This window comes from Drosophila sechellia, chromosome 2L, assembly GCF_004382195.2.
Source record: "Drosophila sechellia strain sech25 chromosome 2L, ASM438219v1, whole genome shotgun sequence".
Classification (NCBI taxonomy): domain Eukaryota; kingdom Metazoa; phylum Arthropoda; class Insecta; order Diptera; family Drosophilidae; genus Drosophila; species Drosophila sechellia.
Window position 1 is genome coordinate 9513299 of NC_045949.1, and position 25968 is coordinate 9539266.

The window sequence follows — 25968 nt, forward strand, 5'->3', positions numbered from 1 at the left end:
GACTAAATGGCTACATTTGAAAGACCCCTTTTTCTAGCATTTCTCTAGATATATACATATACATATGTGTGTATATATGTTCACGATTCCGTCTGACTTACGACTAAGCTTAGCTTACTTATCTATGGGTCGTATGTATGTGTCGCGGTGGATGAATTTTTAAGGGGACTCTTAAAAGTATCGCTATGACTATCTTTGGTTTTAATACAGACCTAGAGAAGAACATGCTCATACTGATAACTGAGCAAAAGCATGTCTAACTAGTTCGCGATGGGACTTGCGATTTGGGTTGCTCTTAACTGAACTGGTAATTAACCGAAGTGGCAGGGCCATTATACAGATCTATCGAGATCATTGCCATCGGAGGTTGGAAAATGATGATTTCCGCCGGTCTCTGCCGGATTTCTACCGAATGCAGGCCCAAAAACACAATTCCCATGCCACGAGCATATCGAGCCGTAAGAAATACACATATAAACAATATATGACGAACATTCCAGTGACAAAAAGCGATCCGACCTATGCAAAAACAACCTGAAACAAGCTCGACTAGTCGCACATGCAGTCGCAGCTCGTTAATAGTTTAAATAGTTTGCTATCTACTCGGGTGTGGAGTGTGGATGGGTGTATAGTATTAAATATGTACTATATGGTATGAGTCTGAGTCTGAATCTGAGCCCCTGGGCCAAGTCGAAGCCGATTTTGAGCTGCTTTGCTGCGAGCCAATTGCACTAGTTGCTAACCAATTACAATTTCAATTACAATTACGATAATGATTACATTTAACACATACAAAACTAAAAACGCATAGTTAATATATGTACAGTATAAATTGTTTTGTTTTTGTCACGCGTCAAACTCAACTCAATCCAGCATTCAATGGCATAGGTACTCGAACTATGGCATATATTAAACCTGCAATGTATCTTTGTATCTGCAGTGAATTTATCTAGTAAGTATGCCATTGAACTGCGCGAACAAACTCTAGGAATTTGCAACTATAAGTTCTCTATGCTAGATATATAACGCATATGTATATATATATATAGGTATATTGATATAAATGTAACTCCAAACTGACATTGAACAACATAAAATATTTTCGTTATTTTGGTTTCTTTTTTCTTGTTTGTTTTTCTGCTTTTATTGTTTTATATTTTGGTTTTCTTGTTTGCAACAAAATGAAAAACAAAGCCGAACGTAAGTAAGTAGCGTTTTCGTGAAGCAATTGCAACTGAAGGCAAAGGATTAAACCCTTGTGGCCCGATCTAATAATATTTAACTGAGATCCGCATTAGCTTCCAACTGACTGAATCATCCAATCAATTTAAATGGGGAATTTTCAAATTGAAAACTCAGCTGTCAGTAAACAATGAGTTAATATATTCCAGACAATTTAATTGCATTAATTAGTTTAGCTCCTGCAAGCAATGTGTTAATATACTATGTATTTGCCCATCTACTACAAAGTTCTGTCTAAAGGTATTTAGTAAACATCTCTTGATTTGAAACCAAATTGTTGTATCTGTAGCTTTAAAGACCCTGTAATAAATTAGCACATATCTAATGGTTGAGGTAGGCCCACTTGGAGCTACACGAATTCTAACACTTGGCACCTGCGAACCTTGGCGAACACGCCCCTGAGCTGCCTCATTTCGATTCGATTCGTTTAGTTTTCTGTGGGCCATTGCCGTGGCAACGACACTGACGACGCCTTTCCTACATATTCATGGTATTTTCAGTAGCCACACTCGATCCCCACCAAAATCAATGGTGGAAAGTGGTGCCGGTTCGATTGGAAACTTTTCAGAACTCCAGAATCTATTCAATGGTGGGGCATTAACAATATAGTGATGACCTTTTCTCTTTCTGCCCCACCCGAAATCAAAGGGTTAGTGCTGTCAATCGCGCCGCTTTCCTATTTTTATTATTCTTCTATTTTCTTGCTTTTGGTGCTAATTCTAGTCGACGGAACGTCTGGGCCTGGCGTGCTAATTAGGTAAGTGGCTCCAAGGTCGCCATTAAAAAAGTGAACCAAAGCCAACGAAAGCCAAAACCAAATTTAAAGAAAAACAAAACAAACCGAACCGAACTGAAAGGCAACAACGCAACGCAAATGTGAAATGGCAGTACGAGTGGAAATCGGAGCATAGACATAGATATAGATATAGATACAGATATAGATACAGAAACAGAAACAGTAATTGGGTAGAGCAGCAGAAGTGGAAGGATGAGCGAAAGTAACTTCTGGCTGGCAAGTCAAACATCCAATTAGAAGGAATACTGAATTTACACAGAATTTTAGGGTAACCCGAACACAAAACGGGAAACTGAATTTATAACAATTTTTACTTTAGAACAGATATAGATAACAGGTACAGGTAGTAAGTATATATAGTATAGTATATAGTATATAGAGTAGAGTTCTGGATGTTATTGCATTTGTATTTATCTTAATTTGGATGTAAGCGTGACGGATTTGGAATGCACTGAGCCACAAATTGTAAATGGAGATTCAATGTTTAATTTGATCTATCGGAAACATATACAAATTTAATCATAAGGAACCTATGAAACATTTTTTTATCGTTACATTTATTCAAAGGCTTTCATAACTATGTATATGACTTTAAGGGAAACTTACAAAAATATTACTCATACGCCATGTATACCAGCTCTCAAATTCATTGCTTAAAGTGCAATGGTATTTACGAAGGGATCATAATAAATACAATCTAAGAGTATTCTATTCATTTGTATTCATTTGTACAATTTGCTTATCAGTGCTGGAGTAGCTTCGGATTCGGGATTGTGGTTGGGGAGCTCTGGGTGGTTAATGGTAAGCCGGGTATCGGGGTACTTCTTTATGGGGACTTTTAGTAGCATTCTTTTTTTTTGGTTCTTTGCATTTTTTTTTGGCATTTGGCTTGACTTGTGCAAAACACACTGTGGCAACTCAACGAACTTACCATCGTGTAGTGGATCTATCGTGTGTATCATTAGCTGTAACAGGCCGTGGCGGAACTTGGCACCGGTCTGAGTACTACCCGAGGTGCCGCCCCCGCCGCTGCTATTACCTGTGGCGCCCGCATTGCTCGATCCGGGCGGACCCGAGCGGGTTTCGCTGGCCGCCCGCGATGTTACGGAGCCGCCCGGCTGGGTGGCCATCGATGTTTCCGAGGAGTTGGCCGCATTACCCTGCAGGTGAAGGAACGAAGAGAACGGTGGGTGGCATGGGTTTGCGGTTACGGTATCGGTTTCGGTATCGGGTTTATCGGGTAACGGTTACGGTTTCGGATTTGGTTTTTTTTTTTGGTTTTTTGTTTTTGATTCGTTTGAGTTTTTCGAGTTGTGGTATTTTTCGAGAGAGCGGTGTAATGTTTAGTTATTTTATGGTAAGCATATTTCGAGAAAAAGGTGAAAAGAAGAAGAAGAAAAGTTTATTATTGCAATTTGTATAAATTTACAGTTGAGTGTAGCTTTTGGTTTCTTTTTCTATTGTCGCATGTATCTGTAGCTGTTGTTGTACTTGTTCTTGTTGGTGGTGTTGGTTTTGGTATTGGTGTTCTTGGTGTTGTAGTTGTTTGTGTGACTTACGAACTAATCGAATCGGTAAGTGCAAGTTGGGAGCCAATATCTGAACAGAACTCAGGAAACATCAACTGATAATGTGAACGAAATAAGGAACTCAAGGTATGTCGAAACGGAAAATGGAAGGTAAAACAAACAATCGTTTACCACAACATCCAACAAAATACGTTACGATATACGGACCACTTGCGATCAAACTGTGCAGCTGATCTATGGAGTATAGTACAGTCTGAGGATTATATATCAGAGAGATCGACGACAGTCAGAAACTTGGGTTCGATTGGCTGTTTGACATACTGTCAAAAGTGGATGTTGAACAGTACAAAATATATAGAGTTTCTGAATGTTTTTGTGCAACAAAATAAACATATCATATCGATCGGTGCGGAAAAAACTTTCATTATTTACAGAAGGAAAGTAGGTGCTATGGATCGATCTTGGAAGTATTCGGAAGAGACCCCAAAGACCTTGGGCTCTTTACAGAGGTGAAACACATGAGTCGTATATTACAAAATCAAAATGATAAGTTCGAAGATGAGGAAACAAAATACGTATAGATGAACACTTTTCGTTTTTGGTCGTTGGAAATTTTTTCTGTTTGTCTGTTGCAACAGTTTGGTTGGGTTTTATACATACAAGCTTTATATGACTTTCTTTTGGGTTTTCATATTTTTTTTTCAGTTGCTTTTGTAAAACAAAATGTACACATATTGTTGTATTTTTTTTTATATCTGTATTGATATTTGTCAAAGCGCAGTGGGAAGTTTTGTTGTATTTCATTTTGCCTTCACTATAATCAAAAAGAAACAGATAAAACACAAAAACATTTGGAATAACTTTGTCGGAGAACTGAAACCGAAAAATACTTTCAATTGATGCGAATTAATTGTTGGCACATTAGCGAAGGAAGCGCAGGCAGATGAGGGGTATAAATTTGATTTTAGATCGAAATCGGTGGTTCTAACTAATGCAATGCAAGGCAGGCACTAAATGTATAGCTACGAATATCTAAAACGTGTACTGAATGAGGCGGTAGGTGACTAATGGGTACTCTAATGAATGAATGGAAACGAAACGATATGATAATTGGCCAGCTTATACTATATAGTATATACTATGTAGTGGTGTAAATGAGTCCGATCGCAGAACGAGTCTTTCGTAACAACTCCCATTCATAAGTCGACTGGACTGAAGCTGAAGCTGCTGCTGAAACTGGAACTGAAAGTGAAGCAGGTGTAGGGCAAGTCAAGTTCAGACCCCTCACCATCACCACCACCACCAACATCACCATCTCGTCGACTTAACAAGTGGCTCGTGCCCAGGTGAACTACCCCAGTGCGGCTGATTATAATGCTAATTAATGCCCAGTCATGTTGTTGATCGGCCGAAGTAGCCTCTAGCTAATGGTCTGGGTTTTCAGATCCAATCACACTCATTCACGATTCAAACTAATCGCATCCACTGACGCAAATTTTGAATACACCTGTGAAATGTGATAAATATCTCACAAGTATTCATGCCCAAGAGAAAGAACTCTCTCCACGGAGATTATTCACCTTGAACCTGTTCCAAGATGCGGGCTGTCAGATCGCACAGATTGATTTCGACAGTGCAATTAGACGCAATTAATGACAGACTATCTATATTAGCTGCAGTCGTGTATGAAATCACCCCAAAAGTATTTTATAATATCGAAAATTCATCACCGTTCGGAGACAAAGACGAGGGGCAATTTACCTTACCAAAGCGCTTAAATCACATAATGAATTATTTAAGTCCAGCATGAATCACACTACGTAACTGCAAAAAAAAAACTCAAGATCAAGACTCAGCTCGAAATTTCGCCTGTTAACCTGAGTGGGTTACCAAATGATCTAAGAGATGCAAATCCGCAAGACAAACAACACGCTCAAATTGTCACTCAACCTGTTTGCACATTATAATGTAATTGGATTCCAACTACGAGTAGATATCTCGGAAGAGAAATCAAAATCGGCATCGAAATCGGAATCGGAAGAAGTTGGCAACCAGCCAGGGTGACCCCCAAAGCCAGTTCCAAGAAATGGCGCAAATATTCCTGGGATCCACTTGTGACGTAGCGCCCATTTGTTTACGCTCCACTAGTGGAATGATAAAGCGTTATCCGACTGATAACCGGCTCAAAGGCCCCACGACGATGCACTCACTTGGGCACCCGAGAGCTTAAGTCTGAGCCCGACTTCGGATCTTGGCAGTTCGATTGCGGTCGGTGCTGTAATCCGAGGGTTTATATATAGCGCGATGAGGCGCGCGTCGTCATTTAGTCACGAAGCCTTAACCAAGCCGCATCGGAGCGCGAATAGATCGAAGCCTAGCCACCATGTTTCAGAAAAGGATTATCGAGCTGATCACGGTGCTGGTGTATTGGGTGATCATCACGCCCACCACCTACAAGTACTGCACGCAAAACGGAATAATCAGGATGAGCTTCGATACCCTGGTGGGCACTGTGGGCGATCACTGCACCCTGGCCCTCTGCCTGATGATCGGATACGTCGTCTTCTACCGCATCATCATCTTCATTTACATGAAGTTGAAGGTCTGTGACATTCGGATGTGGGATGAACTGCAGCGGGCCAAGGAGGATCCGGAAGCGCATCTGGACAAGAAGTCCTACTACCAGCCCGTCTCCACCGAGAACATCGATGTCGTGGACTCTGGCAAGAAGAAGAACAAGCCAACGACCCCGAAAATGATAAGGACCATCAGCAATCCGCTGCTCATCGAAAGCGATCTGGCGCGCATTCACATCAAGCACGAAACGCGGCCTTTGGAAAGTGCCACCCTACCCAGGCTGCAGCAGGCAATGGTCCACCCTAGTCCCAGTCCCAGCTTGAGGAGCGCACCACCAGTGCCACAAATGCAGAAAAGTGCCACTCTACCGAATCAGCACAGCAAAGGTGTGATCATGTCTCCCAAAGTTCTGATACGCAGAACTCAACAGGTGTAGACAGCGAGTGATTAGTGCTTTAAAGTGTGCTCATGATTGCGATTACCAGTCTTAGTTTCTGTGAAATTCTGAGCTCAACTTAAGAGGACTACGTCCGCATCCAAGTATTAGCTACTGCCCAAAGATCGATAATCGAAATAAACCCAAAATTAGTCAATCATCACATTCCAGTGTACTCGTTCGCGCGAGCTATTGTAAATTAATAGTTTAGTTAGTGAATATATTTATTACTAGACGTAAGGCAGCTATTGTTATCCATGCGTAAATATGCGTGAGTTTATTAAAGATAAATAAATTAAATGCATCTCTCGTAAAACAAAATCTCAGCTTTTTTGTGGGTAATGAGGGCACGGAAAAATATATTTTTAAAATTATGAGACTATTGGTGATTTGGATAATAGAGGCGTGATGAGCTTTAATACGATTTTATCATAAATCCAACCCATCAATGCTGTAGCAATATGAATATAAACCGAACATTAGTAAAACCCACTACCAAGTTTATAATTTCTTACATAAATTAGTTGGAAATAATAATATTATTGAAAGGACCTTTTTTTGAAAAGACCACCCAACACCATAAACTTAGTTCGAGACTAAAAGACTTATTCAAGTTATTAACCTGCAACTGTGTATGAAACGGTGTGCACATGAGTTGTGTTATACGGAGCAAGAAGCATTGGCAACGTTCTAAATAAAGGTGTTCTACGCATGCGCACAGATCTCGTTCTCCTCCCACCCTCAATCCGTCTCACTCGCTCTCGCGCAGCATGCAGCGGTCTGTCTGGGTTCGAGTCCCGGCTGAAGTCTAAGATCAACAACAAGATCAAGTTCAAATTCAAGCAGTGTGTGCAAGGTTTCTCTCTGGGATTCACTCGCATGCAGAGTACTCTTCGGGTCGTGTCAGGAGTGTATGCCCCGTGTCGATGTGTCTGTGGGTGTGTATGAGTGAGTGGGCGTGTTCGGTGGGTGTGGGTGTGGATTTACACAAGTCGAAAGACGCATAGCAAATCAAACGGTTGGCTAACAAATGGAGTCGAAGCTAAGTACTAAAAAGGAAATTAGAAGTATAACTAGTGAGTAGAATTAAGATTACTTCGATAGCATGAAAGAATAGTTTAATAAAAAGAGTAATGATAAAAGTTAGTATAACTCGGAGGTGCAACGCAGCCGGATATAACCAGTTAGCCAAGTTCTTTTCAATATCGTAAACACAAGCACTTTGTAAACTAGCTTTTGTAAGAAAGATCAATGCATTGATTGCAGCAATATTTTCAGAACTGCCTTAAGCCCGTGGATAGGCAGTCAAATCAGTTTCGTATTCTTCCAGAAACCGGTAGAATTGAAATTTATTTCAGATACCTGATCTCAGTATTCAATTTATTCTGGAGGATCTAAAATGTTCAGTTGCAAATATAATTCCAACCGGTTAAGTTGTACCTTCTCAATGGGTATTTTTAATTAGACACTCCCCGTGGGACCGATAAACCGGTTTTGAGCAGGAAAAACCTTAAAGATGGGTCTAGAAATGCCATATAGGTGAGTAGACCGATTTCGAGCTGCAATGAAACTCATAGTGGGTCAAGGCGATGAACGGAGATCGCTCTCATTCAGTATTTCCTGGACCTGATTTCGAATCGCAGGTGAAATTTGAGTGGAATTGGAAGATCCACTCTGAGTGACTGTCGTGCCGTTCAATGCCACAGCCGCAGATACATCTTAGTCACAGACGTTTCTTCGATGATTGCAACAACGATGGCCCTTAGTCATAACGACTTAGCACCTGCTAACTGGTTAAAGTCCGGCACGCGCCAAATGCTCGCATGAGATTGAGATAGGGGATGGGGATACGGATACGGATGGATGGGTGGATTAATAGGTGGGAAAAACATACACAAAACGAAAATCAAAAACGAAATTTCGTTCCTGGCAAAGGATCTTTGTTTTCGTTTTAACTTTGATTCTTTTCTTTATTCATTTGGCACACAAAATTTTGGCTTTCAATTTCGCTTTCTCTTTTACGATCTTCTTGATTTACGTTTTTTGTAATGGTTTTTTTTCTCTTGGAATTTATTGCGATTTTAAAAATTTTCTGCTTTCGTTTTCAATTAAGAATTATTCGAGATAGAGAGAGAGAGATTTGTTGTAACTTTTGGTTTGATTTGATTTGAATTGATTGATTTGATTTGATCTGAATTTGATTTGTTGCAAAAAAACTTCCCAACTACTTACTGCTGGCATAAGTTGATCTGTACTTCTGACGCGAGTCACCTTGTTTTTGGTAATCATCTTCTTGACGCACGTCTCCACCTGGACGTTCCACTTCATGAAGGCCACGTAGCCGATGTAGATGGTGAACAGGATGAGGGCCTCCCACCAGAAGATGCGGTTGTCCCGGAAGAAGTAGATCAGCACCAGCAAACTGATGCTGTAGAACGAGCAGTCGCGGAACAAAGGCCACCAGGTGAGCGACAGGACCGTCTTGGAGAAGAGCGCGCACATCCCGATCACAAACAGGATGTTGAACACGGCGGAGCCAACGATCGTACCAATGCCCACATCATCGAACGACACGAAAACGCCAATCACACTGGTGAAGAGCTCGGGGGCACTGCCACCCGCCGCCATAAACGTCGCGCCGGCCACATCGTCCGTGATGCCGAGCTTTTCAATGATTACGTCAAGGGAAGGCACGAAGAATTCATCGCAGACAATGGCCAGCGCCACAAACATATAGATCACCCCAATGATGTGCAGGATGACAGCGCCGTTCTCAAGCTGTTCTTTCGTGAATAGATCTTTTGGGAATAGTGGCGTTTTCGTGGTGGTCGAGTTATCGTTGTGCGTGTCTGCAAGAACATAGGCGAACAAATGGATTAGACCTTAATTTGAAAAGTACTTTAGTTAAGTCCTTGGTTTTGCTATACTTTCATTGAAAACAATAATTGAAAGAGATAATTGAATCAAAGAAATTCCAGTGAATTGACAGTAAAATAAAAACGAATCTGCGGAGAACCATGCAACGGTCTTGAATGCTACAAAACAGAATAATGTGTGGATTTCAGATTTCAACTGTAATTAAATCACAATAAAATAAATTAAATCAGTTGTGATTGCTGGAAATCTCTCTCTGGGGGGAAAGTGAATAAAAATAGTTGGGCTGGTAATGTTTTTTTCGAGGAATTTTCCATCGCGGGGTTATGCAAAATAATCCGTTAGCTACTGCTGATGAATTTATATGAATAATAATGTGTGGTTTGAAACTTCAAATAAAACTAATAAATATTCTGTTCACGATTTTGTGATTATTAAAACCAATGCGACTGACGAATTTGTCATTTTGTCGTCTGCCATTCTGACCTTTTCGATTGCTACCTGTCTATATAGTAAGTATCTCTATCTGCGATTCGATCTAGCCATCCCCAATTAGACATCCTCAATTAAGTGGCTCGACCTTTTGGAAATCGCTGGCAAAAGTCCCTTGTCGCATGCGGCGCCTTTGGTGTGCGATTTTCATGGCAATTATTTGCAAATTATGCAGCGCGTTTTGCAACAATTAACAAATTGCACTTATTCGCCGCCGACTTCAGCAATCCAACTTGCTCACTCTGATGATGATGATGATGTTGATGTTGATGGTAAATGTTTGCAATGTAAATGTTTAACAATCATTTGCACTGTGAGCAATCATTTTGGCGCGTGTGCCAAGTAAATAATTAACGCGACTTTAATCGCTCGTGGACTGATCACAGCTCCACTGATTCATGTCATTCACATAGTTCTAATAAGTCAGTGTCGGTATCTGTGTGTGGCTGCCACCAAAAGAGGCATAAATCATCTTGAGATTTGTATCTTCAATCTTACTTAGTAGTGAACCCATTCAAGGTTTTTCATAGGGAAAGGGTTACAATGCCACATGTTTATAATGATATCTTAAATATCAGCGGACAATTATTTAGATATCTTGAGAACTTTTAAGTATTTCATTCATTTACATTTATTTATAAGGATTTATATAATGAAATATATTTTTGCGCCAGAGAACCCTGTTTCCTAAGCCTCTGATGTAGAGTCGGGTTTGACTCACTTTGTTTTCAGTTCGAGAAGACAGATTGAACGGTTAGACGGACAGCAAAGAAATTTGCTCTATAACCGGTTTCAGACAGACAGATAGTCGGCAATTTGCATGCAGTTAACGGGCCCCACCGCACCACACCCACTCGACCCACCCACTTTCTGTGGGGGCGGTGGGCGTTGGGCGGTACAACATCGAGCGTGAGCCACAAGTGAATGATTCTTATGAATCACTGAGCAAATGCTTAATGAGTGACGACGGTGTCTCTCGAATCTGATTTAATTCAATCGCCTGCAAAAAGGGTTGCGAACTTTTGGTAGCTTATATGTACATACATATGTACTTATGTACATATATGTGGGTGGCTTTGGCCCACTCTTAACACCCGATTTGAAGTGGTTGCCCTGCATATCGAACTGGGACATCGGGACACTCGAAACATATAAATGAGCAGACTTTCTGATGGGTTACTCATGCAGTTATGAGTTGGTCAATGGGCTTGAGGCACTGCGAAAGCTATTGAGACCAATTGAAATCGGTAGAAATTGGCTCAGAAATGCAGAAATATGTACACAAATACCAAATATAGCTACGTGTCATTAAAGAAGTTACCTCACTGATTGTATAGCAATTAAGTAAGAAGATAAGCTGAATAAAATTCTCATACGTGATGCAGAGGTTTTCGGTGAGGTTGTGATAAATGTTTATCTTATCTGCCAGAAAAAGTTCAATTGAATTAATTAAGTGCTGTTCAAACATTGCCCTATTAAAATGGTATTCATTATTAGTAAAAAAAATATGTCATTATCCTATCTCTTAAAAACGAATCAGAAATATAAATGTAATTCTATAAATAGATTAAAGAACATAAAACTATCTCAAATTACTGTTGTAACTTTAAATTGGCATTGTGACGCTTTGTAAGGATATCATGCCATTAAAAGTGAATCAGAATTATACAAATACCAATACCCTGGAGTTTTAATTCTAAATATTGATTGAAAAAATAAAACTATCTCCAATTATTGCTCGGTAAATTATAAAAAAATTTCTGTTCCCTGCAGATGTTCAGAAATCTTGAATAAATAATTAAAGAGTTTTGCAAAACAATGATTACGCCATCGAATCATTATATATAAATAAAAATATTCCATCTATGGAGCCAACACGAGCCCCTCGAAGTTGAGCTGGTCATCAAATTGTTATTGGTTCACTTGCTGAAGGTAACAAAATAATGACTATTAAATATTATTTATTATTTATTGTATCTGATTGTTTATTGTCCATGTGGGCGTCTGCCTCTCAGGCTGCCTGCTCGCCACATAAAATACTTCATCAGGGGGGCGAAGGGAAACCAGTTCCGAGTGCCGCAAATGAAATGCCACAATTTTACTAAGCGATTGCAGTGGTCGTGAGCTCAGAAAGCACCAGACTTCAGACGGTAGAGATGGCATCGTGACCAATCTCGAAAGTAATTAGCATTCGAAATGAAACAAGTTTTAGTTCTACTGCCTGCACATTCAATCGTAGAATTGGTAATCTCGTTAGAAAAGTTTTTTATTTTTATCACACCGTTTGAAGACTACATTTGATGATGTCATTCAACAGCTGAGCTCGAGTTTAGAAATATTCTCGAGTTTTGTTTACACATCCGATAAGAAAAGTTTAAGAAGATAAACATATATTCAATGGGCTAAAAGTTTGAAGTTTGCAAATTGAAGCCATAGAAATGAAATTTATTGAGTATCTAGCTTTAAAGTTGGCTTAAAGGATTCCTTATAGCAGTTACTTTATGCTAACCTAAGGCATCTTAGTGCAGCAACTCTACTGCTGGAACCTCACGACCCCATCCACATGTGGGATTCGAGCCCACTCACACACTCACAGCGGATACGTGATATGCGTCATGCGAACGAGACGCGTTGTTTACGGAGCAACCGAAGTCGTAACCAGAGAACAAAGCCACATCAGAATGCTCTGCGGCTGTCGCCGCACTCGCAGTGCGAATTCGCAATCAGTTCGCGAGTGGGAACCGATCCATTCAGATGGCAGCCGCAGTAGTCCAAAGTTTCGGCCAGGAGGAGCTCTTCGTCAGCCGGGCCACAATCCAGTTGCAGTTGCCCCAGGGCGGAGCCAGTTCGCCCATCTTCGAGTGGCGCACACAGGTGGCCACGCCCACGCCTGCGGCTGATCCCGCCCACGAGGAGAAGTGCATTAGTAGGCACCAGAGCACGGAAGCTGCCACGCCCAAGAGCAATATCTACACGCCACCGCGAATCCTGGGCACGGAGGCGAAGCGCAAGAACCTGCCCCAAACGTTGAGCAACTTCTTCGAGGCGGAGCGCTACTCCAGCGCCTGGAATCGCGTGACCAAGTAGGCTGCTCTTCCAGTTCCAATCCGAGTTCCAATCCCGAAAACCAACCGAAGGGAGGCCTAATCGATTAACCCATTAAGTGGCAAGAGCTGCAGGATAGTGAAATTCCATTCCGTTGCCAAAAATTCCAATTCATGCCCCAAAATTGCTTACCCGATTCGGGAGTGGGAGTGGGAGGATAGAAATGGCCGCCCAGGGCTGAACCAACTATGTATATAAGCATCCCATGAATATTTATGTGCCACCCTCTTGTACCCTGATAATGCAATAAAAGTATTATTTGATAGATAAAGCGGAATTCTCTGAGCAATGTCGCCCTCCCAAGGGGTTAAACTTCATTAGGGTCCGATAAGCAGGGGCCCAAATGACTTTGGGACTTGGTGGCGGATTTTCAGCTTTCTGCTACGTCATCAGTGTGCATAAATCACGGCTGAACAAACGCACGAAAATTACAGGGAGTCAAAGAAAAATCGCACGCCTGGCCGGAAGTTCATTATGGTAGCTCAAAGCGGAAGTGCCAGCTACACACAAACACACTTCCAAACTAAGAAAACTGGTGTCCGCGCGCGTTTTCACGCTCTCTGACCCGCGGAAAAGCGGGCACCTGCCGTGAAAGCACCTGCTAATTTATCAGAGAGACAGCGCCCTGTGGCACGGGCCAAAAACGCTCGGCCGAGAGCGGCCAGAGTTTCAAGGTGGCTGGCGAATCGATTAGCCAGCCAAACAGCCAAAATCAGAGCAAGCCAAACGTGCAATGCACATGCAAGCCATTGCCAGCGGCAAGAGCTGAGCCACACTGCGAGAAAATATCACTTGGATTAGTCACCACTGCGATAACAGCAGCTATTTGTTGTCATTTATGTGGCAGTAAACCACAACAGATAAAACCACAACAGATTAGCAATATAATTAGGATGTGAATCATTTTTAAAACTCAATCATCATATTAAATGCAGTATTCTTATAATTGTATACTCTGATAACGATAAGATGACAATAGTTGAACAATTGCTTACTATTATTGTATATATCCAAGTTCTTGAATAAAATCAATAAAAGGTGTGCATATATTTTAATGGGGCCTACAACTGGGTCGTGTTTTTCTTTCAGTGCATGCAGGGTTGTCAAGTGGCTGTTGAATCAATGCAGGCTGAGAGAAGGGCCTCGTTCGTCCTGGCGCAGTGTGCCCAATACGCGGAGCGGGTGGAGGGGATTCTGATGTGAATGTGGATGGGGGCTGAAGCTCTTAAGGATTGCCATAGAAGGTTTATCACGGCTATGAGCAGCTGTCAATGAAGGTTGCTCGGTGGCGTTTCTTGCCACCTTCAAAAGTTACGGCGAGGCGGCCATAACTTGGCACAGTTTTGGGCCCAAAGCAAGCACACATACACATGCACGTACAGATACAGATAGGGATATACACACCTACACACATGAGGGGGCCATGTTTTAGCTAATCAAAAGCGGCTCTATCCCCAGGGCAAGCCCGATGTGGACCAAGCCCAAAGTGCCAACATTATAATGCTATGTGCTTGACCCAATTTCGCAGAGAACTAGACCCCCGAAAATCGGACTGGGAAACCTTTAATTTAATGGGAAATGTTTCTTAAAATAATTTCCGCATTTATGAATTTATAGCAGTTGCTTAAGTTTGTCGACGCTATAACATTAAAAAATCTTATGAGCAACTTCGTATTCTCCGCTTGTTACGACAAGTAGGTACTTGAAAGTTAAGAACCATTAAAAGCATGTGTTGAATATAAGCTTGGGTTATTAACTTTGGAGAATCCCATGAAAAACCCATATACATATAAAAAAGGTATTCCAGAAAGTTAACGTATAATTTGATGAGTCAACAAAGGTTTTTCTTTGATCAAAATAGTTATTAAAAACAATTGGGGCTTGCACACTTTGTGTATTTAATTACGACTGAACTAAACCCTTTAATCAATTATTCTTTTCTATTAAAACGGTAATAATAAGTCAGCGTATCTTTGTGATTTCCCTACAAATTTACAAGTCAACTAAATAATAAATAACAACAAATTTGGGAATCAGAAAACATACACAAATAGCTTTCTTGACTAATCTTATTTGTAGGAGACATAATCTTTTTAGTAATATTCAGTTGGAACCGATTCATATCTTTTACTAATTTGCGAATAATTTGTTTTCAGGCAGTTAAAACTAGTCATAAATATCTTGAAGTCGTTTCACCTTGCAATATTAACATAATGAAAACAAACAAAATTCGAGATCAACTATGTGTTTTCATAGTATTCGAGAAAGATTTGCTTACGCAGTTTGCTGTGAATGACACTCGATACCGTTGTGCGGGATTGCCTTTGCTAACCGGTTTCTAAGACTAAGACTTCGACCACAAAACCCCGGTTGGCATGAATCATGCGCGATAAGGGCGATTCATTGATATCCAAGTGGCAGTACGTGATTCATTCGTGACTTGGATCCAAGGCGGGATACCCAATCCTGTGGGTTTAGCTCACCTGAGCTGACTCAGTTGCAGCTGGGACTGAAATGAATGCCGAATCAGAGCCGCCAGACAGGAGGGGGCAATTAGTGGCCACAAGGATGTTAAGAACACTGGCCATGGGTGGCGCTTGTGGCTGAAGGGGGGGATATGTCAATAATTAAAAAGGCGGCCAAATGTTGTCATTTCAGCTAGGACCGAAAAGCACAGCGAAAGCACAGCGACACAGAAAAATACACAGTAGTGGAAAAAAAAAAGAAATGGCTTGGAGGCAGGAAGGAAACAAACTTCCTGCCACCCACACTAGCGCGTTTTTGTGCTTCAGCTGGTTGGGTTTTTCATCGTCTCTCTCGTGGCTTTTAGCATGCAACTCACACGTCCTTGCCAGGACGCTATTGTTGATGTTGCTGTTGTTGTTGTTGCTGCTGCTGTTGTTGGCATTTTGATTTATCGATTTAAATTTCTGTGTTTAAGGCGCTGTGCGTGCTCGTTCTGCTGCCTTCAATTTCGTGGCTTCTAGTCTCGGACTTTTCCGCTGCCGCCATTTCGTTTTCGTTTTTCGTGGGTTTTCCAGCTTTTCTTCTTCCGTTTCTGTTTCTGTTACTGTCTCTGTATTTTTGTATTTCTCAATCATTTTTCAAAATGTTTGCCTACACTCGAACACAAACAAGCGCACACACAGCCGCAAAAAGTTAAACCAAGTTTTTGGCCGCCTGCCGTTTAGGTCGAGGTCTTTACTTAACTTTATATTCTCCTTCCTTTTGCTTGTTTTTTATTTCCTTTTTTTTCAGGGTCTGCCCCGAGCCACCCACTCACCCACACACCCACAAAACGCCGACGTTGAGAGCCTGAAACGTCGTTAACAGCCACGTTTGCGTGTGCTGGCTCAAGCACTCACACACACACATACACACACACAACCTCGCGCACTAGCTCACATACTTATACTATATTTCACCCAAGAGTGTGTGTATTTGTGTTGTTATTATACGGAGAGCGCGCTCGCAATTTGGGTCGATGGTAAAATAGAAAAGCCAAAAGCAAGGCAAATACACACACACACACACCCATACACACTGTCAGGAATTTCTATATGTACGTATATATAAATATATATATATATATAAAATTTCGAACAAAGGTCGCTGAAGAGAAGACCAGTGCACATTTATATAGCGGTAAGTACATACGTACATATAAATAAACGCACATATATGTATGTATGTGCGAGGGTGACCTGAGTTATGTGCCCGCTCTGTCTGCATTATTTTTCACTGTGTGTGTGCGCGTCCTTCGCCGCTTTTTTCGTGGACTTTTCCCGCTAGTTTCATGTTAATTGCTCGTGGCCCGTCGCTTGTTCCAGCAATCTGCGTTAATTTTAAAGCCTGATTTACACACAACAAACGCTGTACTGAATGTAGTTGCACTTGTACTTGCGCAATTGCAGATTGCAGTTTTTTAATTCGCAGGACACGTCCCGCCTTCGAGTTGTTTTGTGTGTCACTAGTGCTCCGATTTGGTGGGTTTATTTGCTTGTGCGGATGGTGGGCAACTGGAACGGAATTAAATGGAATGGGTGGCCCAAAAGGCAAACAAAGCGCTGGATTGGATGGGATTTACCGCTTTGGCTTATCAAGGCTTGACATCATCAACATCCATACCCATCCGGAGATTTGCCCGTTGACATTGTGCCCTCTCCATTGTATTTAAACAAAGGAGTAAACTCTAGTCGATCACAGCCTTTTTGCCCCCCAAAACTTTTCCAGCAGCGGCAGCCACTTTGTGACAGGACTTGGCTCGGTTGAGTCATTAAAATGAGAAATGGCTCCGGGCTCCGTGTACAATGTTGGGTTTAATTGTTGGCCAAAATGTGACTGCGCCGCTTACGGGAGCAGAAACACAGTCGCAGAGGACAGGCTGGCTGAATCAGGGGCATAAGGTAGAAAGGTTGCTGGGGCGCAAAAGGTTGCAAAGGTGCAAAATGTGGAGGCAAGAGCAGCAGCTTGACTTTCGCTGATGTGGCGCAGCGAGCTATATATATATATATATATTCACATATGTGAATGTTTGCTGGGCGCACATTAACACGCTCTGGGGCGCATACAGAAAAAATATATATTTCATCGTCCAACTGCAGACAGTTGTTCCATTATGTTCATTTGCAGTCGCTTATGCTGCGGCCAGGATAATTTATGTTCGCCATATTACGTATACGCAGCGTATACGAGTTTTGCGGAAATTACTGTGGTTCTTTCGCCTCAGTGGCGGGTACTTCATGCATTGCGTTACGTATACGAGATGTAAGCATATAAATATTGCTCATACGCAGTGTGGTTGCAAACTAATTGCCATAGATCCGAATACCGTCAACATCTTACTTCTTGTTTACAATGCCAAAGGAAAGTTTTTGCAAATATCAAGAGAACTAACCTAACAAACATTTTGTAGTCTTCATGTTGTTAAAGTAAGAAAGCTTTGTAAATGCCCGAATGTGTTTCGTTGTATATGTTAATTCTTACAATTTTTCAAATTGCGCGTGTGCATCCCCATTAAACATTTGTCTGATTCCGTGCCTTGAACTTTTACCCGCTATCATTTCTCAGCACTCACACTCGATTGCCCATGCAAGGCAAATTCAATTTGTCTTCGCTGAAAAGTTTGATGCTGGGATCCGCCCAGCTGAAAACTTCTCGCCCCGAAATTGAAAGGCTCATTTAAATACGAATGCCATTAGTCAAGCAGCACCCACACACTCACGCGCAAAATTCCACATATGCGCAGCAATGACTTGGGATGGGATTAAGTCCAGAGTGGGAAGGAGACTCACCATTGATACCACGTTGATTGGCCGCACTATCCTCGTCGGAGCCGGGCACTGCATTGGAATTGAGCTCCGCATCCTGTTCCTGGTCCTCCTCCAGGCCGAACATCTGCTCCCCGGACTGGAAGGGATACATGATCTCGGCCTCGTCCTCGCCGGACGTTTGGGATGGAGCGCCCACTCCGCCCAGGACATCGTTGTGGTTCTGGTTCTGACTTGGGCTGTTGCTGTTGCCGCTGCTGCCACCGAAGTGCTGCTTGGCCGACTTGGGCTTGGCGGCATCTCCGAGGCCCAATCCCTGGGTGGTTAGGCAGAGCAGCAGGATGCTGTAGATCGGCAGGCGGAGGCAGCGGCGACTTCTGCAGCGGCTGCGGCTACTTGGGTGGAGCAACTGCTCCGCGGAGGCACCACGAGATGATGTTGCAGATGCTGCAGATGTTGCGGGTAACGCTGCTGTTCTGCTTCTTGTCTTTGCTTTCGTTATTGTTGTTGCTGATATTGTTTTTAATGTTAATAATACTAAGCGCTTGAAAATATTTACACACTCGTCCAGTATCGTAGCTTGGTGTTGCTTGTTCATAGCCAGGTCAAAGGGGGCGTGGCCTCGTAGGCGCCCCCTCCGCCGGCGACTGTTGAAGTCTATCGTTGTGCTGCTGCTGCGGCTGCGGCCTGCGTACAACATGTCGTCGCTGTGGCACCAAGTGTTGCTGCTGTTGCGGCTTGCTGTTGCTGCTGTTGCAGTTGTTGCAGTTGTTGCTGCTGCTGTTGCTGTTGCAGTTGCTGCTGCTAAGGCTCCATGATCTTTAGCTGCGGCTTTCCGAAGCAGCTCCTGGACCGCTGCTCCACCCACTGCTGCTGTTGCGATTGCTGGTTGCTGCCTCTTCTGTTGCTGTTTGCTGCATGTTGTTGGCTGCAACATTGGACCCGTTGGATTAATGTTGTTGGTTGGTTACTTGTTTTATCGGCTTGTTTGGTTTGTTGGCTTGGTGTTATGTCGTTTCACTTGCAAAACCGTTTGTTGTCGTTGTACGCTTTTGATTAGACTGAGTTTAGGTTACAGTTTCTCGCTTGCTGTCAAATCTAAGCGATTCATTTGTATCACACAACTTTATATATACACTATACATAAATAACAATTAACACGGAACGGAGAGAGCGGAGAAATTGGGAGCGGGCGCGGTTGCTGTTGCGGATGCGGATTCAGGTTGCTGTTTCCGCTGGTGTTGCTGCTACATCCGCTGCTGGCGAGGCTAACAGGAGCCTCGGCATTTCCATTTCCACGGGTCGCGCTATTCCCCTAGATTTTCACACACCCCCGCCTCTTGTGGTATTTTCACGCCACCTTTTTTCAGGCTTTTCCGTTTCACTTCACGGCTCCCTCACGGCTACTGTGCCACTGCTGCTGCTGCTACTGCGCTCGCTGCTACTGCTGCTGCTGCTGCTGCTGCTGCTATTCCTGGCCATTTGTCTGAGACTTTTCCGCTTTTCCGACGCGGTCTGCCCCTGTGTGCGTGCCCGAGTGTGGAAAAGTTTCCCTGAGTGGCCGCTGCGAAAGCTGGAGCTGAATCTCGTTATCGGTAGCAGTGTCGGTCTGCAGCTGGACTACATCACGCTGCGCACTCTGCTGGCGTTGTGAGCGCTGGCTGCCTGAGCCTCTTTTTGAGCCTGGCCAGGAGGTGGGCTGGAAAACCGACAGCCAACGACGGCCGAGGACCGACCAGGATGCGAGCCTGGAAGCTCGGCTTTCCGTTCCAAAACTTGAGGAGTGAGGGAGAGAGTACTGCTGCGCCTGCGTCGCTTTTGTTTACATTTTCGAAGGCTTCGCTCGATGACTGTTAAGGCTCAAAGGATGCCTGTCTGTGGAAAGAAAGTGGCAGGGATAAAGTTTAAATTGTTTAAAAAATATTTTAGCTAATTTGTAATTCTAACTAGCTAAATAGTTTGCTCTACAAACCGGTTTCTAAGACTATTTACTTTCATTCACACAATGTTATCAAAAATCCATTATTATTTTTTCATATATCAAATGAAAATATGGTTTAAAAATAAAAAAATATTTATTATTCTAAGCATTTTATGATTTGATAAAATATTCATGGGTCTGTTACAACTAGTTTTATAGTATATGATTTTTGTGCTAGAAAATACATTAAAATAAATTAAACCTTTTGCAAAATTTGTATAGTTTTAAGAGAAGCCCTTTTAATACACAACTCGCTTCTTATGCTCGTAACCAAAAAGCGTAAGATTTCTTAACAAAATCATTGCAAGCTCTCTTGGTCAACTTTTCTCTTTGCCATTTTCCAGGCTCTCTCTGGAGCACAATTTTCCGCACTCTCTATCGCAATTTTCCTGTCCCTCTCTGGATGCCGCTTATCTGCTAGGCCTTATCGCTTTTCTCACGGCTTTTTCTTTGCTTTTGCTTTCGTTTGCTCCTGTGTTTGTTGTTTTAGCTTACGCTTACAATTTTTACTTTCATTTAGGTTTAGTAGGTGACTCGCCACACACCCACCCCCGCCCACTTTCCCATTTCCCCGCCCACCGAGCGTTTTTTACTGCTTCTGGCTGAATGTGCGGTTATGTTCATTGTTATGCTTTGAGTAGCTCCCGCTGCTTCTAGTCCTAGTCCTTTCTTTCTCCTGCTAATCTTGCCCATCCCCGCTGGCGCATCCGCTGCTTTTTGTCCTTTTTCCACTGTTATTTTTAGCCGTAGGCCAGAGTTTGTCCAAGAATTCAACCGTGCGGCTTTGTTATTAATTATGTTTTTCCCCCGCTATGTTTTGTGCGTTGTTTTTTTTTTAGAAAATTGCGTAACATTTTTGCGCTTTCTTTGCTTTACATAATTGCCCCATCAATTTAAAAAAAGTCACAGACATTTGATGTTTTCTATATAGTTCATTTTTAGCGACTTGAAACAGAACTTAAAGTCTAACTACAACAATTTTTTTTTTTTGATTTGTCTCGTGAACGTAGCCAATAATATTACAAGTTTGTATAGCAGACTTTAAACGATTACTTTTATACAACCCATGCCGCAGCCGTAAAATATGCAAGGGAATGCAGAAATCTATGCTCATTCATATGACCGTACTTTTTATTTTATTATAGCCAATAAAAGTTATCATTTAATCCCAGAGAAGCAACGCTTTTATATAATTTGCACAAGCTATTTTACAAAGGGAGTCAGCTGTTAAGCATCGTAAAATCCACCGAGAGCCCAAAAGGAACAGGGGCAAATGGAAGCTCCTGGCTAATTGTTATATCATTTGCTGGGAAACTTTAAAGGGGCGGGGTCGCTTTAAGAACGGGGTCGAATCCTCGTGACTGCCGAAAGTCTGACTGTTAAATTTTCTTCTTGACTTGACCAGTCGAAAAAAAGAAGGCAACCTGAAAGCATGAAGAAACTCTGCACACTCACACAACACACTCACAGATACACGCACACACACACACAAGGCAGAGGCAACGTTTTGACCTCTTTATGAAAAAGGCCTCAAGCACGAGAAGGCTCAGACTCACACACACCAACGCACAACAAGCACGAACGGGGCTTCCATTAGTGTTTCTGCACTCACACAGACGACCGAAAAAACGCTTTGCCTCGGCCGCCCCAGCCCCCCTCTTTCGTCCCATCATTTTTGTGGCTTTTTATTGCTTGATTATATAAAAATTGGCTTTTGTATATCATATTTTGTTCACCGCTGCGGCAATTCGTTCATTTTGTCTCCCCTTGAGTACGCCCAGATTAGGGCACTTTCGATTCTGAGGTGAGCTTTTTCGATTTGGCTTAAGTTTTCCCTTTGATTTCAAACTGCAATCAATTTGCCAACACCTCGCGCACCAACACTCGCACACAGACAGCGCACACGGTTAAAAGTTTCTGCACACACATACACCGAGCAGGAGGACTATTGAACGCACCATCCGCTCCTTGGTCCTGCGAGGATGTTGTCAGCACAGCGCCCGAAAACGATTTGGGTTCCCTGGCAGGCGACCACGAGTCCGGAGGCCACACACAAAGTCCACGGCGGGCCGAATGTGCGCCGAGCTGAGCCGAAAGGATAACGACTTCCAGGCCGCTGGAGGATGGGGCGAATTCAGCTGGCCAGGATCGGGATTTGTTTCACTCTCAGTTTCGATTTCATTTTTATCTGCTGGCTTCTAGCTACGAGCATCGCTTCGATTTGTAATTAATTAATTTACGATGACTTCCGTTCGCACATATTTGCATTAACAACCCATCAGGACGAGCATTTCCTGCTGTTCCAGCTCTCGGGTTTCCAGTTTATAGCATACTTTCGGGGGTACGAGAGCCGCCAAAGAGAGCGAACGCGCAGCTGTTTTCTCCACTCTCATTCTCCACCCATCCACCCACTCAAACAAACGCCAAAAGAAAGAAAGAAATAAACGTTTGTGCATGCGTTACAACCACTTATACAGACGTGAAACGAATACACACACACGCGGACACTCTCCACGCACAATTGTATTTTGATTATGCCCGGTTTTGGTACGCCGCATACCTCGGATACTTCTACGCACAACAATGCCAAATCCCCGACCCCAAATCCAGTAGCTCCGCGTATCTACCCAACGCCCCTTACACCGCAGGATCCCCTCGGAAAACCCAATCCAATCCAAGCCAACCCAACCCACACGCCCCATTGGTAGCCGCCAAGTTTGCCGTCACATCAAATATTTATTGCGACAAGGGAGCGAAACAAGTTGGAACGAAATAGTCGAAAATTCGAAATTTAAAATTTAACTACGACTACTGCAAAACTTTTCGCGGTTGTAATACATTAAAGTCGACAGCGCACACCTCAATGCGACTAATTTAATGGCTAGAAAATTAGGAAGGAATCTAAAGCTTTACTTAAATATAATGTAGACCGAAAGTTAGTTAAAAATCAAATAATTTTGAATTATTATTTATTATTAAATTATTTTATTTAACTTAAAACTTTGGTTGAGTATTCGAAACTAAGCCAGCAGTTTTGTTCATTGGATACGTCGTAGTAACCTGACCAAATCTGGCAGTCATACATTTTAATCTCGAATAAGCCATTCCTAATTTCATTATACTAACTTATGCAAGCCGTGGCAAGAGAAAAAACTCAATCAGCTATAAATATGCGTGGAAGAAAACAAGATTAGCTTAAAACCAAAATGAATCTTAAACTGAGTGTTCTTCTTTTCTTAGTTTACAACTTTGGCGTGAGGTGGTCATTTGCAAGAATGGGAGAAAAGTAGCGTATTTTTCAGTTTGAATGCTAATAAAATTAATCAAATTATTTACTTGGAGTTTTATTAATATTATATAGTAGGGAAAATGTTTGCTAATATTATGTGTACACTCTAGTGCAATTAAAAATATTATTAATGCATAAATTTTGATCTGAAACTTAATAGAGGTATTTGAAGTATTGATATTCCTTATTTACTAGGATCTTCTTTCCCTGAGACGAAGGTGCAGACCATTGTCTGATTTTAGGGTTAGGACCGCGGATAGAATGGGATCATATTTATGGCGCCCTGCCTCGCGTTTCAACTTTTCGCCTGGGGCAAGACCCAGGTAGGTGTTTAGGCGACCATCCGTGGAGACCAGTTCATCGACTGCTGGAAGGACCTCAAAAGATCGCACCACCTTTGATATAACAGTCTTAAGTTCTAGGAGCGCGAACTTTTGGCCAATGCAATTTCGTGGCCCGGCACTGAAAGGCAAATACTCAAAGGGAGCCGGTTTCTCCTCCTCAAATCGCTCCGGTCGAAAATGATGGGGATCCTTGAAGATGCGATCGTTGTAGCCCAGCAGGATGAGTGCCAAATTGAGAGTTGTACCCTTGGGCACTATACTGCCATCTTAATAGGGGTAATTTGGTATTATTATTATTTTTTAACTATATAAGATACTTACTGATAGCATAATCCTTATCGCAATATCGCCCTATAAATGGAACGCTGGGATAGACGCGCTGCGCCTCCTTAATAAACAGATCCAGATATTTCATTTTGGCAATCTCCTGGAAACTGACACTTCTGTTCATATCATTACCCATGACTTCACATTGCTCCCGATACAATTTCATCTGCAGATTCAGACAATGAGTACCCAAAATGAATGTGGAATTAGTAAACTAAAATACCTGGACATCGGGATGTCGCGAGAGAAGATATACGGAGAAGGATACTCCCGAGGTGGTCGTGTCGTGTCCTTCAAACATAAAGGTGGACACCTCCTCGTAGATCTCCTGTCGTGTGAGAGGACGACCGTCAATGGTGGAGGATAGCAGGGTGTCCAAAAATGCCATCTTCTTTCGTGGCAACGATGGATCGTGCTCCTCCTTAGATCCTCCATTCTGCAGAGCATCGACTCGTTTTTCGATGATGTCATACGTAAAATCTTGAAGTGTCTTCAGAGTTTTTTGATGGGCTGAAAACTCAGGTGTCAAACTAAACACGCGGTTGGAGCGCTTAAATGGATGAAATGCTCTCATATTTATATTGTAGCACATACTAAAAATAAAATTAGTTTTAGTAAATTTAAATGATATGTAAAGCTACTTTCGAGAACTCACTCTCTGAATGCCTGAACAATGGAGGAGTCGTGCTGCTCCATGGCATTGATGGGCACTCCCATTGCCGTGTCGCAGATGACATCCAAAGTAAGGTAGTTGGCATGCTCCTGGAAATCAATGATAGTGTCTCCGGCACTTGCCTTCTTCAGCTGAGTCATAAACTTGGCGGAGTTCTCGTTCATCACCTCGTGGAAGTCCTGCAGGATGTTGAAGTGGAAGGATGGGGTGATCATCTTGCGGTGTTTATGCCATTTGCTACCATAACTCGTTAGAAGACCATGACCCAGCCATGGATGCAGTAGATCGTAGATGGTGGATTTTTGTATCAGTTGCTGACTGTTCAATATGTACTGGCGAAAGTTGCATTCGATGGAATTAGATTATCTTAAAGTAAATTATATTGTACTTACCTCCAATTGCTTGGGATTGGTCATCACAATGTGGGAACTGTATCCGATCCAGAAGAGAAAGTTATCTTTTCCGTAGTCGTACCACCAATCAAAGAATGTAGACAGTATTTCTGTGAAAATCAGTAAAGCAGTCGCGATTAGGATCAGACTGATCTTTGGCCACCAGATGTCGTTCTATCAGCCGGTTATAGTACAACTGATAACACCCACTAAATCATTATCAGTGCGACACGTAGAGTGCGAGACGAGCCTCCACGCCTGGATGTTTGGAACTGACCTGCCGGATTTTTGCCAATCCGATTGGCGTTGCCCAAAATGGGCACCGGAGTGGGTCCATTGAATTCCTTGAGCAGTTGGCGCCGTTGCGATGCCTTCCGTTCAAAGTACACCAATGTGATCAGTGGCAGCACCAGCAGAGCAAACACAGCGAGCCACATATTTATATAAACCTTTTCCGGTAGCATCAACGAAAACTGAACCGAACGCAGCTGGAGCAGATTGAAGAATCGCTTGCGCCGCTCGCTTTTATAGCCAAGCCAGGTTATTCAGCTCGCTCCGGATTGGTCCACTCACCGATTAGACAAGCGAAATCTCCCGGCTCTTCCTAGTCGCACTGCAATCGGTTCTAGCCTGGCCTCGGA

General features: G+C 42.6%; 4 protein-coding genes across 11 annotated transcripts in view; 2 read left to right on the top strand and 2 right to left on the bottom strand.

Annotated features, from left to right (window-relative positions):
- Positions 1-22342, bottom strand: part of LOC6611844 (sodium/potassium/calcium exchanger Nckx30C) — a 34623-nt gene extending 12281 nt beyond the window's left edge. For 2 of the 8 annotated variants that reach the window (XM_032723761.1, XM_032723643.1), the window contains exons 1-4: positions 22261-22342; positions 18346-20196; positions 8813-9429; positions 3078-3198 (exon numbers count right to left, since the gene is read on the bottom strand). In XM_032723761.1, coding sequence (XP_032579652.1) covers positions 3078-3198; positions 8813-9429; positions 18346-19258 — 1651 coding nt within the window. In that variant the 5' untranslated portion in view covers positions 19259-20196; positions 22261-22342. Of the gene's footprint in view, positions 1-2969; positions 3199-8812; positions 9430-18345; positions 20197-22260 lie in introns of all 8 variants that reach the window. The other 6 variants (XM_032723427.1, XM_032723377.1, XM_002036330.2 and 3 more) reach the window with 4 other exon arrangements.
- Positions 5877-6901, top strand: LOC6611845. The gene has a single exon (XM_002036331.2). The coding sequence runs from the start codon at positions 5951-5953 to the stop codon at positions 6578-6580; it is 630 nt and encodes a 209-aa protein (XP_002036367.1). The 5' UTR covers positions 5877-5950; the 3' UTR covers positions 6581-6901.
- LOC6611846 lies at positions 12662-13328 on the top strand. Its single transcript, XM_002036332.2, has one exon. The coding sequence runs from the start codon at positions 12701-12703 to the stop codon at positions 13031-13033; it is 333 nt and encodes a 110-aa protein (XP_002036368.1). The 5' UTR covers positions 12662-12700; the 3' UTR covers positions 13034-13328.
- Positions 22343-23625: 1283 nt separating the features above from the next.
- Positions 23626-25821, bottom strand: LOC6611847 (cytochrome P450 4e3). Its single transcript, XM_002036333.2, has 6 exons — positions 25605-25821; positions 25328-25437; positions 24918-25267; positions 24486-24855; positions 24257-24428; positions 23626-24201 (listed from the first exon to the last, which is right to left on the bottom strand). The coding sequence occupies exons 1-6, from the start codon at positions 25789-25791 to the stop codon at positions 23783-23785; spliced, it is 1608 nt and encodes a 535-aa protein (XP_002036369.2). The 5' UTR covers positions 25792-25821; the 3' UTR covers positions 23626-23782.
- Between the last annotated feature and the right edge of the window lie 147 nt (positions 25822-25968).

Coding starts and splice junctions, on each gene's coding strand:
- LOC6611845 (XM_002036331.2), top strand. CDS start 5,951: ATGTTTCAGAAAAGGATTATCGAGCTGATCACGGTGCTGGTGTATTGG.
- LOC6611846 (XM_002036332.2), top strand. CDS start 12,701: ATGGCAGCCGCAGTAGTCCAAAGTTTCGGCCAGGAGGAGCTCTTCGTC.
- LOC6611847 (XM_002036333.2), bottom strand. CDS start 25,791: ATGCTACCGGAAAAGGTTTATATAAATATGTGGCTCGCTGTGTTTGCT. Junction 24,856..24,917: donor ATTGTTCAGGCATTCAGAGA/GTGAGTTCTCGA, acceptor TTTTATTTTTAG/TATGTGCTACAATATAAATA. Junction 24,429..24,485: donor CGCGACATCCCGATGTCCAG/GTATTTTAGTTT, acceptor CTGAATCTGCAG/ATGAAATTGTATCGGGAGCA.